The sequence below is a fragment of the Eptatretus burgeri genome, chromosome 15, assembly GCF_056783735.1.
Source record: "Eptatretus burgeri isolate ZD-2024b chromosome 15, Ebu_testis_v1, whole genome shotgun sequence".
In the NCBI taxonomy this organism is placed as follows: Eukaryota; Metazoa; Chordata; class Myxini; order Myxiniformes; family Myxinidae; genus Eptatretus; species Eptatretus burgeri.
In genome coordinates, this window is record NC_140975.1 from 36,075,809 (window position 1) to 36,090,363 (window position 14,555).

At 46.1% G+C, this 14,555-nt stretch overlaps 1 protein-coding gene across 10 annotated transcripts in view; it reads right to left on the reverse strand.

Annotated features, from left to right (window-relative positions):
• The window catches only part of LOC147011929 (phosphofurin acidic cluster sorting protein 2-like), a 145,770-nt gene that overhangs the window by 96,104 nt on the left and 35,111 nt on the right, over positions 1–14,555 (reverse strand). For 4 of the 10 annotated variants that reach the window (XM_085857601.1, XM_085857603.1, XM_085857602.1 and 1 more), the window contains exon 1: positions 7,691–8,152. In XM_085857601.1, coding sequence (XP_085713727.1) covers positions 7,691–8,137 — 447 coding nt within the window. In that variant the 5' untranslated portion in view covers positions 8,138–8,152. Of the gene's footprint in view, positions 1–7,690; positions 8,207–11,195; positions 11,284–14,555 lie in introns of those variants that run through there. The other 6 variants (XM_085857606.1, XM_085857605.1, XM_085857604.1 and 3 more) reach the window with 4 other exon arrangements.

Sequence of the window (14,555 nt, forward strand, 5' to 3'; positions counted from 1 at the left end):
AACAAAACTCTGTTTATGTCACATATCTGCATGCTTCACATTTTGATTTCCCAGAATTGGTCTATGGTCACGAGTGAAAAACAATGACACAGAAATGTGTTTTCATGAACTATTCTGTCTGCAGAACTGCACTGGTTTAATAGATCTTATCTTGACTCTTCCAGAATTTCCACTGTTTTCCTGCACATGTGGTTTTACTTTTCTTCTTCTCGGGTTTCCTTGCCCGTCCACCCCAAACTTCTATTGCCAGGTGATCCCAATCACAAGGAGTACTTTCTGGTGGCCTGTCCATCAACATCACACAACTTCAACCACCTGCCTTCAACTTTTGACCCACCCCACCCATCTGACTTCAGACCCTGCTCCCCCAATTGCCTCCTCCTCTTTTCAGACCCACCCTCCCCCACAACCACCACCACCATGCCACCCCCTTCTGAACTACTCCTACAATCACTCCCTTCAGATGCATTCCTCTCTCACTACCCACTTAATATCCACTCCTCCCCCAACCCCTTCTTCAGAACCACTCCTTTCCCCTCCCTCTGAATACATAGAAAGACCATTTGACACATCATGCCTGTGAATTATCCATCATCTCAGAACCAACAACTCCTCCCCACAAAGTGACTACAGGTAGTGCTAGTTATACATCCAGCCCCATAAAAGAAAGTTGACCAGAGAACCGCTGTGACACTGAATAATGTATTTAAATCCAACTTGAACTGAAAAAATTAAAATTCATCTTGAAATCAAAAGAAGATTAAATCCAGAGGCAGAGAACTCATCGGCCAGGATACAACCAATCGAACAATCACTTGCTTTGTCCAGTCACTCCTATACAGGCAAGACATGCCTGATTCCACAGAAATTACTCAGGTATTCATTCAGTTATTATACTATAAAGAATAATTTGTTTTTTTTTGTGGTGTTGTGTTTTTTTGTTGTTGATAATTTGTGGTGTTGAAATCTTCTTATAACCCTCTCCTGAACGGTGCTTCTCCACCACTTTATGTCTGACTTCTTTGGAAAGTTCCTCAGTCTTCATGTTTGCCTTGTTGGTTGACTGAGTGAGTTGTACCTTAAAACTCCTTAGATCAGTGTGGGAGAAATAAAATTACAACAATTATCACAACTGCAACAACAATTCTCAGTTATAAAAACTTGAATTCAATTTGGATTGAATAAAAATTCACTCCGACTCTTCCGGTAAGATCTCCACAACCGAAAAACATTTATGTATACATACCTGCCAACCGATGATCATAATTTTTTAATCCACAATATAAACAGGTTTGGTGGTGTGGTGGTTGGAGTGTTCTCCGCGAAACTAGGAGGTTGGTGGTTCAAACAACAGCCCCGTAATACGAAACATTAAAACGACATGTGCTGCTACCTTGCTTGATAGTCAGTATATAAAAAGAAGAGCCAAACAACTATAAGTTGTAACTACTGTATTCTGTTTTTGATAGGGTGGATGGCCTACAAACTCCACAATCCTTTTTCTTCCTCATCCCTTCCTCTTCTTCTTCTTCACAAAATTTATTTTCCGAATATGTCGATCACGCAAACACGCGATCCATGGATTGTCCCTCTAAACTCGTCATACAACTTTCCTCCATGTTTTCATTAACCCTTCATTTCATCCCGGTCACAATGTTGGCCTTTGTCAGCATTAGGGATCAATAAAGCACATGAGTCTGCAGAGTATCGTAACAACATAAAACCATTCATGGTTCAGAGTCTGTACCTCTCAGGTATCCCACATCCTCTGTTGCGCATACCACATCACTTGCTATGCATCCCACACCCTGTACCATTTGTCCCACACCCCTGCCCCAGCCACCCCCATGCTTCACGCTCTACCTCGCCCTGTTGCTGGTCCTGCTCTTAATCCCACCGCTATAGATCACACTCTCCATTGTGCCGCCGTGGGTCCCACTCCCCATCCTGCCGCCATGGCTCCCACTCCCCATCCTGCCGCCGTGGTTCCCATTCGCCATCCTGCTGCCGTGGGGACCCACTCCCCATCCTGCCGCCGTGGGTCCCACTCCCCATCCTCCCGCCGTGGGTCCCACTCCCCATCCTGCCGCCGTGGGTCCCACTCCCCATCCTGCCGCCGTGGGTCCCACTCCCCATCCTGCCGCCGTGGGTCCCACTCCCCATCCTGCCGCCGTGGTTCCCACTCCCCATCCTGCCGCCGTGGGTCCCACTCATCATCCTGCCGCCGTGGGTCCCACTCCCCATCCTGCCGCCGTGGGTCCCACTCCCCATCCTGCCGCCGTGGGTCCCACCCCCCATCCTGCCGCCGTGGGTCCCACTCCCCATCCTGCCGCCGTGGGTCCCACTCCCCATCCTGCCGCCGTGGGTCCCACTCCCCATCCTGCCGCCGTGGGTCCCACTCCCCATCCTGCCGCCGTGGGTCCCACTCCCCATCCTGCCGCCGTGGGTCCCACTCCCCATCCTGCCGCCGTGGGTCCCACTCCCCATCCTCCCGCCGTGGGTCCCACTCCCCATCCTCCCGCCGTGGGTCCCACTCCCCATCCTGCCGCCGTGGGTCCCACTCCCCATCCTGCCGCCGTGGGTCCCACTCCCCATCCTGCCGCCGTGGGTCCCACTCCCCATCCTGCCGCCGTGGTTCCCACTCCCCATCCTGCCGCCGTGGGTCCCACTCATCATCCTGCCGCCGTGGGTCCCACTCCCCATCCTGCCGCCGTGGGTCCCACTCATCATCCTGCCGCCGTGGGTCCCACTCCCCATCCTGCCGCCGTGGGTCCCACTCCCCATCCTGCCGCCGTGGGTCCCACTCCCCATCCTGCCGCCGTGGGTCCCACTCCCCATCCTGCCGCCGTGGGTCCCACTCCCCATCCTGCCGCCGTGGGTCCCACTCCCCATCCTGCCACCGTGGGTCCCACTCCCCATCCTGCCGCCGTGACTACCACTCCCCATCCTGCCGCCGTGGGTCCCACTCCCCATCCTGCCGCCGTGGGTCCCACTCCCCATCCTGCCGCCGTGGGTCCCACTCCCCATCCTGCCGCCGTGGGTCCCACTCCCCATCCTGCCGCCGTGGGTCCCACTCCCCATCCTGCCACCGTGGGTCCCACTCCCCATCCTGCCGCCGTGACTACCACTCCCCATCCTGCCGCCGTGGGTCCCACTCCCCATCCTGCCGCCGTGGGTCCCACTCCCCATCCTGCCGCCGTGGGTCCCACTCCCCATCCTGCCGCCGTGGGTCCCACTCATCATCCTGCCGCCGTGGGTCCCACTCATCATCCTGCCGCCGTGGGTCCCACTCATCATCCTGCAGCCGTGGTTCCCACTCATCATCCTGCCGCCGTGGGTCCCACTCATCATCCTGCCGCCGTGGGTCCCACTCATCATCCTGCCGCCGTGAGTCCCACTCATCATCCTGCCGCCGTGGGCCCCACTCCCCATCCTGCCGCCGTGGGCCCCACTCCCCATCCTGCCGCCGTGGGCCCCACTCCCCATCCTGCCGCCGTGGGTCCCACTCCCCATCCTGCCGCCGTGGGTCCCACTCCCCATCCTGCCGCCGTGGGTCCCACTCCCCATCCTGCCGCCGTGGGTCCCACTCCCCACTATAGATAGATGGAGTAATGTCTGTGTGACCAGGGCTTGATGTGCTAGTCCCCAATTCAGGTCTCCAGCTCGCCCAAGAGTTGGAGAACTATACATTTTGTTCCACACTGGAGTTAAAAAAGCTCCAGCAGGTAAGGTCTCATTCCACCGATTTTTCAACAGTTTTGTAAAACCAGGTATACATGCTTCCAGACATATGTTGTAGATAGCTGTTTTCCCCATGACGTGAAACACACCAATTTCCTCTAAGTTTGATGAGAACACACCCTCTTGTTTTTTTGAGGCAATTTGAAGTTCAGGGAAATAGAGACGCGAGTCTACCACTTCATCCACCCCAGTCCACCCAATGTTTAGTCTATGAAAGGTTTTAATTACTGCTTTCAAGACATTTTCCACAATACGAGCAGAACGAACACCAGTTTTTAATGGAAGTGAGCTTGCAGGTAGCCAGGCATTCAAGGATGGCTGCAACAGGTCTCGCACTCTGTTTATTCCAACACTGGTGAAACAATGCATAAACGACCTGGAGGTTGACATTCTAGAAAATAAAGGATTCCGAACTAATGGCTCATGTTCAAACTTTTGGGCATCGTATGATACCTCCAAACGTTGCACTCCGAGGACTTGCCAAGCATGCAAAAGGCTCTGATGAAAACTGGGGAGCTGAGACATGTCAACGTGTTGCAGGTCGATGAGGAAAAGTTCACGGTCATATTTCAGACCTTCCACTTTCTGCAAACAGGCGTTTGTGAGAGGTCGCCAAGGAACACACTCACTGTACAGTAGGCGCTTGATCGTGGAAATCCGGAATGCCATTATCCGACTTGGGATATGCATCAGATTTTGACCACCCATATTTCGGGGTCTGCACACCACGTCTGGGCCCAGCCAATGGTGGCCACCCCAGAAAAAATCAGTCAGAACCCTCTGAATGCCTGTGATCAAGTATCTCGGAGGTTCAAGTGGGATAACTCTATGCCAAATAAAAGGAACCACCAGGTTGTTTATGATTGACACCCGTGTCTTAAGCGAGAGAAGTTGGTACAATCTTCTCCACCTTGCCAGTTTCAATTTAATTTTTTCCAGGAAGTTCTCCCAATTTTTTTGTTCATACGCTTCAATTCCTAGAAATAAGCCTAAATATTTAAACCCCTCACTACTCCACTGTATTCCTCCTGGTAAAACAGGCAGGGACGAGGAAGGCGATCTGGGGCCCACACAGAAAGCTACACTTTTTTCCAATTTACCATTGCAGTAGAAGCAAGCTCAAACTGGGTAAGGCAACGAGAGACCTCAGAAACATCTTTTTGATTTGCAATAGCAACACAAATATCATCAGCATAAGCTGAAACAACGACTTTGGAGTTTTGTGAAAGAGAGACTCCGAACACTGAGTTCCGAAGTAAAACTAATAAAGGTTCAACGGATAGATTGTAGAGCATGCCTGATAGTGCACAGCCCCAACGGATGCCTCGCTGAAAGGGGAAAGGGTAACAAAGACTATTATTAACCTTCAGCAGACAAGATGCATTTTTGTACAATAACTTAACATAAGCAATAAATTTTTCCCCAAACCCTGTTCTCCTTAATCCATCAAACAAAAAAGAATGGTTAACACTGTCAAAAGCTTTCTCTTGATCTAAAAGCAATAAACCAAAACCAGGAGATGTAGTTCGACTGAGACTGATCAAGTCTCTCACCAAAAAATATTATCGTATATGGAACGTTCTGGAACACACAGTATGATTGATCAGTGCCAATCAAGAAAGAGATGACTTCCTTTAGACGGGTTGCAAGTGTTTTTGACAATATTTTATAGTCCGTGTTGAGGAGTGACACAGGCTTCAATTTGCGGTCTCATGTAGATTTCCTTTCTTCGGAAGGAAACACAAAACTGCCCTCCGGCAGCTCAATGGCAATTCACCTTGTTCAACACTCTCCTGAAAGACCTCAAGAAGAGTAGGGCCTAGAATGTCCCAGAAAGCCTTATAAAATTCAGCCGGAATGCCGTCTAGTCCAGGGGCTTTCCCATCCTTGCTATCCTTGAGCGCAGCAGTCTGTTCTCCAAGAGAAATGTCAGGCTCAAGCAATTGCTGTTGGTCTTCAGACAGAGAATGGAGCTGTTCAAGCATTGGCTTCCTGTTCTCCTTATTCACAGCTCTTTTTGCGAAGAGTTTCGAAAAATAGTCTTGTAGTTCATGCTTGATATCACTCTGGGAGGTCAACAAATCACCACCAGAAGAAAGCAAAACATGGATTTGTTGAGAGGTCTTGACCATTTTTTCCAAATTGAAGAACCCTTTGTTTGGTGTGTCAAGTTGGATTTTTTCGTTCCGCAGTCAGACGAAAGCACCGGCCGCCCGCTCTTTCACCATTTCAGCCAGAAGGGTCCTTTTCTCCGACAACTGCTGGACATTCACGCTAGACAATCCAGCTTTCTGCTCACAGATAAGTATATCGTTTTTTAAAGCAGATATCACACCAAAAGCGTTGTTTGTGCTGTAAGAGCAGCATTGTTGGCAAAAACATTTGATTTGGGACTTTGTGCAGTCCCACCATTGTCTTAAGTTCAAATATGAACCCTTTTGTGACTCGCATTTTTCCCAAACCATTTTAAAAGCTTCTATAAAATGTGCACTTTGTAAAAGTTTCATATTAAAAGTCCAATATGCACTTCCACAGACATGATGAGGAAAGCCACACACCATAACAATCATGTGATGATCGGAAAAACCAGACGGCCTTATATAAGAGTTCTTAACAATGTTTACCATTTCATGATTAACATAAAATCTGTCGAGGCGAGCCATCGTCAAAACATTTCTTGATGCACAAACCCATGCATACTGACGGAATTTACGGTTTTGTACCCGCCACACATCCACCAGTTTAAACTTTTTAACTAGCTGTGCCAAAGGCCTTGCACTGGGTGGATGAGGCTCACAAGTGTTCCGATCAAGTTGTGGGTCAAGGGTGCAGTTGTAGTTACCCCCCAGACACAACAACATGGTTAAGTCAATGGTGCTTACAAACTCTGCCAACTTGTACAGAAAGGCACCTCTTTCAGAGTTAGCACGAGGAGAGAAAACATTTGTCATGCAAATCTTTAGGTTACTACTGACAAATTGCACAGACAGTAAGTAACCTTTGCAAATTTCCTTACAAGTTATCTCCGAAGGCTGGAGTCGAGGATGCAACACTATTGCCACGCCAGTCTTGGCCTCAACAAGAGCACTCAAGAAAAAAAGACAACCTTTAAAGATTTTACACCACTCATCCTCAGTAGACTGATTTGCATGCGTCTCCTGTAGCATTAACACATCAATTTTTTCATTTTGGAAGAGCTGAAATACCTGGAGGCGACGCACACAACTGCGGCCTCCATTGATGTTCAGAGATGCTACTTTTATCTCCATTCTGTTAGTTATTCTTGAAGCTCTTTACCAGCCCGAGTAACAAATTTCCTTAACCTTTGGAATTGAGGATATGACATGTTAACCTGATAAGGATCACGAATCATACTCCTTGCAGTTTTAATGAAATCGTGTAAATTCGGGAAGTAATCTTTGATTTTTACGTATCTTTTCCTGAATGTCTCATCCAGGAATTTAATTACATTTTCTTGAGACACTAAGGTTGTGTCGTTTCCCCCCTCATCCTCTTAAGAGCTTAAAGCACTAAAATGTGGGGTCAAAGAGGTTTCATCTGAATCAAGTGCTTCATCGATGGCCTCTCCTATTACTTGTGGAACACTTACTTTTGGCTCAACAAAAAGTTCTGCTCTGTTTACGGACCCCTCCGAATTTGCCTTGTTCATGTCCTTCCCCTCTACAACCCTTACATCATCATCTGTGAGGGAGGGGTTGACATTTAACTCACAGGGATTTTCCCCTTTATCTATTTCTCCATCAATGTCAGACAGACAGAGCTGTTAACTCGTCTGAACAAGTTTGGCTAACAGGACAAACACTTAAAACATCCTGAGATACCTCACTGTTCTCTGTGTCCCGCTCAGAGTCGGCCAGTGGAACAAGCGAAGTTTCCACATCCACACACGGCTCCGGTACCACCAAGGGGTTTCCAATATGAGACGTACCTTGGAGATCCACCGAGCCTGACACGATCTGGACCTTATTCTGCTCCTTAGCATCAAAGGCATCAACATTTGACCGTTTTTGGCATTTTTCCTGGTATCCAGAAGAGATACCTCCATATCGTCCACACTGTCCTGTACAGTGGATGGTAAAGGAGAGGAAGCAACCACTTTCACTTCCTCGTTTGGTGGGGGTGGATTAATGACGTCACGATTACACACCCTCTCTCCAGTGCTGGTCGTGGTGGACGAGTCCAATTCGAACACCTCAGCCGGTGGGGGGGGGCGAGGCTCCCGATTCACCTTCTCCCCATCAGTTTGTGGTGAGGAAGAATCGTTCCTCACCGAACCTTCACTTTCTTGCGGTGTAACCACATTGGGACAAGCACTCTTTACGTTCCCGTAAGCTCCACACCCAAAACACGTCGTAACCTCTGAGGAGGCAAACATTTTATATTCAAACCCTTCGATTTTTACACTGAGGACAACATTCAGTGTTTTACCATTTTCAGGTAGTATCATGTAAACCACTCTTTTTTTAAGGACATGACGTGGTTAAATTTATCACTAACATGACGCATCGGCACCATTGAGATCCTCGACACAACCTTACCGAACTTGTTTAACTGGTTACACAAGTCCTGGTTCCTTATAAATGGTGGAATATTATTAATATTAACTTTAACTGTTGGGGCCTGTAAAGCGAACACAGAGAGGTAAGTGTTCGGTTCGATGAACAGGCCATGCTCAACCACTGTGGCGACCACGTGTTCCTCCGACACAAACACCACAAATTTCTTATTCGTGCGACAAGCAGCACGGATATTATGTAACCTAACGATGTTACCGATGGTGGAAAGCACATCGTTAAGTTCCACCTCACTGGCAAGGAAGCAAAAAACAGCGTGTTTACGAATTAGTGACTCGAACATCTCGACACGGAAACGTTCACCTGCCATTCTAACTCAAGAAAACAAGTTAGTAAACTTTATCGAGAGAGAGAAAAAAAAGGCGTTTTCACAAACAACAATAAATTAACGATTAAAGTTGAGAATTAACAAAGAACACGGTCGCAGTAAAAACAGTGAACGAGAAAAACCTCCCCCGGCGGCCATGACAGGCCTTAGGTCTACGATTTTCTCGACACGAGACCGTGGGCTCTGTGTGTGTCTCTCTGTGTCTCTCTGTGTCTCTCTGTGTCTCTCTCTCTCTCTCTCTCTCTCTCTGTGTCTCTGTCTCTCTCTCTCTCTCTCTCTCTCTCTCTCTCTCTCTCTCTCTCTCTCTCTCTCTCTCTCTCTCTCTCTCTCTATCTCTCTCTCTCTCTCTGTGTCTCTCTGTCTCTGTCTCTCTGTCTCTCTGTCTCTCTGTCTCTCTGTCTCTCTGTCTCTCTGTGTCTCTCTGTGTCTCTCTGTGTCTCTCTGTGTCTCTCTGTGTCTCTGTGTCTCTGTGTCTCTGTGTCTCTGTGTCTCTGTGTCTCTGTGTCTCTGTGTCTCTGTGTCTCTGTGTCTCTGTGTCTCTGTGTCTCTCTCTCTCTCTACAGGAAGGAAGGAAAAATAACACGGGAAAAGTCCACAAGTAGAAAACGAACACATGGGAAATGAAAAATGGGGAAAGTGGAAACACCAAACAGCACAGCAGAGGAGGGGAGGGGTACTCACGACACGAAGCAAGGAGCAGCCATGACAGTATACAACGAACAAACAGCCAGCAGGGGGCGATAGAGAGAGAGAGAGAGAGAGAGAGAGAGAGAGAGAGAGAGAGAGAGAGAGAGAGAGAGAGAGAGAGAGAGAGAGAGAGAGACACACACACACACAGACACAGACAGAGACAGAGACAGAGAGAGACAGAGACAGAGAGAGAGACAGAGACAGAGAGAGAGACAGAGAGAGACAGAGAGAGAGACAGAGAGAGGGGTGGGGGTTGGGCAGTTAGCAGAGAGAATATGTTATGCTTTATGAACAGCACATGCACACACAAACACAACCCCAAAACCTAGAGTAGATTTCACGGAAAAACAACGTCACATTTATATAGACGTTTCAGGGATATGATCACAAACATTATTCTTTATAAACAGCTGCGTGTAACGGGTGGAAAAAAATTTGGCTTGGTAATTTAAAAAAATAACAGCCTTCATGCAGCAAACGGCTCAGAAATCGAGTAATATTTCACAACAACTTGCTCAAGATGACGGAGCATGGACCACTCGCTCAGGATGAGGGAGCACGTACAACTCCCTCAGGGTGATGGAGCATGAACCACTTGCTCAGGGCGACAAAGCAAGAACCACTCGCTCAAGGTGACGGATCACAAACCACTTGCTCAGGGCAACGGATCATGAACCACTCGCTCAGGGTGACGGATCATGAACCACTTGCTCAGGGCAGCGGATCATGAACCACTCGCTCAGGTTGACAGAGCACGAACCACTCACTCAGGTTGATGGAGCACGAACCACTCACAAACCAGAAAATATCATCTTACAAATCTCAAGGAAATGGAATAGATTCAGTCTCTTGAACTTCTTGGCCTCACCATCAGTCATAATATAACCTTTCCAAGGAAAACCACATTGCAAAGCTGAACCCCTCAGGCAACCGCAGACTGTGAATTTTTTCTGTGAATCCTCCGTCAATCCAAGCCTTTCCTTGGAAAACAAGAGCTATTCCTACTCTTCAAGGCCCTTGCTCAATGGAGTGCTGTTATTTTCTGTGCTGGCATCCCAGAATCATTTCTTTCTCTCCTGGATTCTGTGGAATCTAAAGCCCTCAAAAACATTGAAACCTGCTGTGATTAGGCCGATGTGCAAGATGTGTTGCTCTCACATCACAAACTGGTGGGTGGTCTCTCTATTTCCCACTGTCTATTCTCCAACATTGCTCCCTCTGCTCTCCAAGTCCTATGACCCTCCCCACCAAGATCCATTTTAACAAGGACTTACTACTGGGTTATATTTTTAAGGTTTTAGCAAAAGTTACCTTTCTGATATGACAAAATAGTAAAACAGAGCATCAGTATGCTGATCAGGAAATGAAACATTAGTTAGTAATAGCATACATGGGTGAAGGTGCCAGACACAGGGTGAAGCATCCCATCCTAGGATCTGATGTTTAAACGCCTAAAAAAGGCAAAATTAATCCAATAATTCGAGGTTGTGGATCCTGTTCACTTGCAGCAAAAACAGGAGCCAATTTCACGAAAAATAAAAATAATTAAAAAAAAAATTGTGGAATGGGACATGTTTCTTGTTGGGTGACACGTGATTCCGAGATTGCACATAACATATAAAACTGTAAAAGTTACATCGTACACAACCGACACAATACCTTTTCAAGACACATCTACACGAGACAGTATACCACACACGTTTTACCAACTTGTCTCAAATACTGAGATATGGCCCAGATAATAAAAGGTTGACAGACAGGAAAGCAGAGAAAGATCTGGGAGGTAAAATAATTTTTAAAAAAGTTGAAGACAACAAAAGTACAAATATATATTTTTTCACCTGGAGTTTAACAGCAATGACCACAGAACCAAGTTCTTTGTCCAAGTCTGTGAGCACCATCAGCTTTGTTAGGGTCATGGTGAACATCCTGAAAAAGATGAGAAAATAAATCATGAGGAATATATCAGTCAAGCTAAGCATGAAAGTACAAACAAGAATGACATAATTAGGAAAACCTCAATGAGGTGTTACGATTTGTTTGGCATCTGGCACCGACCGCGAAGCTGCCCACACACAGGCAAGTGATCGGTTTGCAGGAATCTTGGATCATTTGCTGCAATGTTGCTGAAACTTATCCAAGTCACTTCACAAATCGAGTGTGTCACATGGGATTCACCTGCGCACAACTTCAATGACTTAAATGATGCCCCACAACCAGAAAAGTAGGATATGTCCGACTCCGAGTAAATTGACAGCAATTTAGCCAATGGTCTTGACACACAAGTGCTTGTCATGAGATTGACAAGTTATTTATAAACATTTGATACCCCTTTCATGTTAGGACGATTCAAGTGGTTTCGTGAAGTTGTCAGCTTCTCAATCATAAAAAAAACTAACAGAAAGACAGACAGATGAAGCCGATTACAATATTCCCCAGTTTTTTTCAAAAAGTGTAGATATATATATATATATATATATATATATATATATATATATATACATATAGCATTGGAAATGCATGGGGTGGATAAGATAGATACAGAAGGAAACTCTCAGGAGATAAAACTGGAAATTTGGAAGGAGGAGGGATTGGAGTGGGTTGGGGGGGGGGATTAACAAGGGTAGAAAAGATCATGGTTTTGGATTGTGGATGATATCTGAAATGGTGGTAAATAGCTGTCTTGAAGACCTGGAGGGAAGAATGGGATTGAAGAGAAGGTGGAAGTTTGTTTCACAGGTGGGATAAATAGAGGAACAAATGAGTGGAGGTGAGCAGTGAAGCTGGATCAAGGTAGTTTCACCAGAAGGGGGTTTATAGTGGACTGTGTGTGCCCTGCAGAAACCTGGGGGAAGGGGGGACGAAGCAGGAAAGAGTGAAAGGTATAAGACCAGAAAGGAGGAGAAAGAAGATAGAGAGACCACCAACCTGTCTGCGATGGCATCGTGATAAACCCATAGACTCATAGAAATCCTCAGGGGGAGGATTTCCAGATGGTCCTTTCGGAAAGAGATAGTCAGAGTTTGAGATTTGTCAGGATTGAAAGACATATTGCAAGTGTTTGATAATCTTGTGATTTTGTCAAGGTTTGAAGAAAAAGAAGAGGCTGCAGCCTGCCTGTCTGACGGATGAGGTATGTCACAGTACAGGGTGGAGTCATCAGCAAATAGATAAAGAGGATTTTCCAGAGTCAGTGAGATCATTGATGAAGATTAGGAATGGGACTGGGCTCAGAACATTGCCTTGGGGCTCTCCAGCCTTGCCAGGGAGAGTAGATGAAAGGATTCCGTTGAGAGCCACAAGTTGGCTACGAGAGTAGAGAAAGTCAGCAAGCCATGTGTGAAGTTGGCCTTGGCTGCCATAGACAGAGAGTTTGGAGAGTAAGGTGGGTTGACAAACTGTATCAAAAGCATAAGATATGTACAGAAAGATGGCCCTGATCTCATTTCTGACGTTGAGGGCTTCCATCCATTGTTGAGTTAGTAGAAGCAGCATGTCAACGGTGGAGTGACCGACTCTGAAACCAAACTGGTGATCTGAGATAAGGTTGTTGGAGAAAAGGAATGATTTCATATCAATTGCGATGATGGATTCCATGACATTACTGATTGGACGTAAGCTAATAGGTCTGCAGTTAAGGAGATCAGTTTTTGACAATTATCAGCCTGAAGATGAAAAATTAATTGCATGCAAAAAAAAACAAACAAACCAAGGAAGCAGAAAGTATATCTTGTGGTTAGCAGTTCACTCTTGTTTTTTTTTAATGGGAAGTTCACCCATCACAAGGCCTGAAGGCCACTCAAAGGTGGTGGAGGTACAATAACATGAGGTGATCCTTTTTGCACATCATCAGGTGTTCCTCTCTGCTCTCCATGTTATTTCAAAAATTAATTTTTAGCTTATCTTGAATTGAAATTCCAGATAAGGTATTGTCATTGCACACCATCCGTACATCCGTCTCCAATTTTGACTTCTCTGGCCAAACCGCTGGGCCGATCCGGCTGAAATTTCGCAGCAACGTTCTGATCCTGACTGGTATCTTCCTGTATATATTTGACTGGTATCAAAAAAATCTTCCTCTCCAAACCCAAAAGTCAAATGCTACCAAATTTGGGTGACAACATTATGTCAGGATTCAGATAAGCTGCGGGTCCAGTGGTCCTATATATTTTTTTAACTTCTTGTTGTTTCGTATGAAGCCTGTGACTGCTGGTTGCATCATTTTTTTTTCTGGAAGCGTGGATACGCCCGTCACCAGTAAGCTGGTCCTCATTTTTCTGACTTCAGAAGAATGACAGACTGAATCAACCCACCTGATGTTATTTCACTGGTTGACAGGGGCTCAAACTCAAGATCCTAAAGATCTTAAGCCAGCCATCTTAACAATTAAGCAAACACCAGGCTTGTTTTTTTAACTGCAGAACCTCAAACTAATTTATAACAAGCAATGATTCTAAATGGGTTGGCAGGATAGCCGAGAAGTATGTGCAACCTTGATTCAAATCCTGTCGCAGGTGTGTGTGTGTGTGTGTGTGTGTGTGTGTGTGTGTGTGTGTGTGTGTGTGTGTGTGTGTGTGTGTGTGTGTGTGTGTGTGTGTGTGTGTGTGTGTGTGTGTGTGTGTGTGTGTGTGTGTGTGTGTGCATCTATATCATAAAGAGAAAGTTAAAAAAAATTAAATTGTGTCAATACAAAAACAACAAAAAAAATCTACACAATGTCTAAGGTCATATACAGAGTTATTTGTATGGTAGTGTTTGTGTGCAGTGACATCAACACTCATGCATGAATGCATAGTCACAGACTCCACCAGATCCTCAGAGGATGATAATGGAATTTTAAGTGCTCAAGTTCAGACAATGCCAGCAATTTCTCAGGGAGGATCAAGACAGTTGAAACAAAAAGAAACATCTGCTGCCCAATTAAAGATTTAAAACCATAATTCAAGCTCGTTGAATATTTATGTGCAGTTAGACATTTTGAATAAAACATCAGTAAAATGAAAATAATGACAAAAAAAAAGAAGAAAGAGCAACACAATTCTCAAAGCTTGAGAAGCCCTACAAACGTCCTTCAATTCCTCAGAATGAAAAAATGGGGGCAATATCAGGCAGAATTCCAGAGGAATTATTTTCAAGGGTAGAAATGAGGGGAAGGGGCATTGGACTGGAACAGAGCCTTTTAATCTGCTACTTCTCCAGCA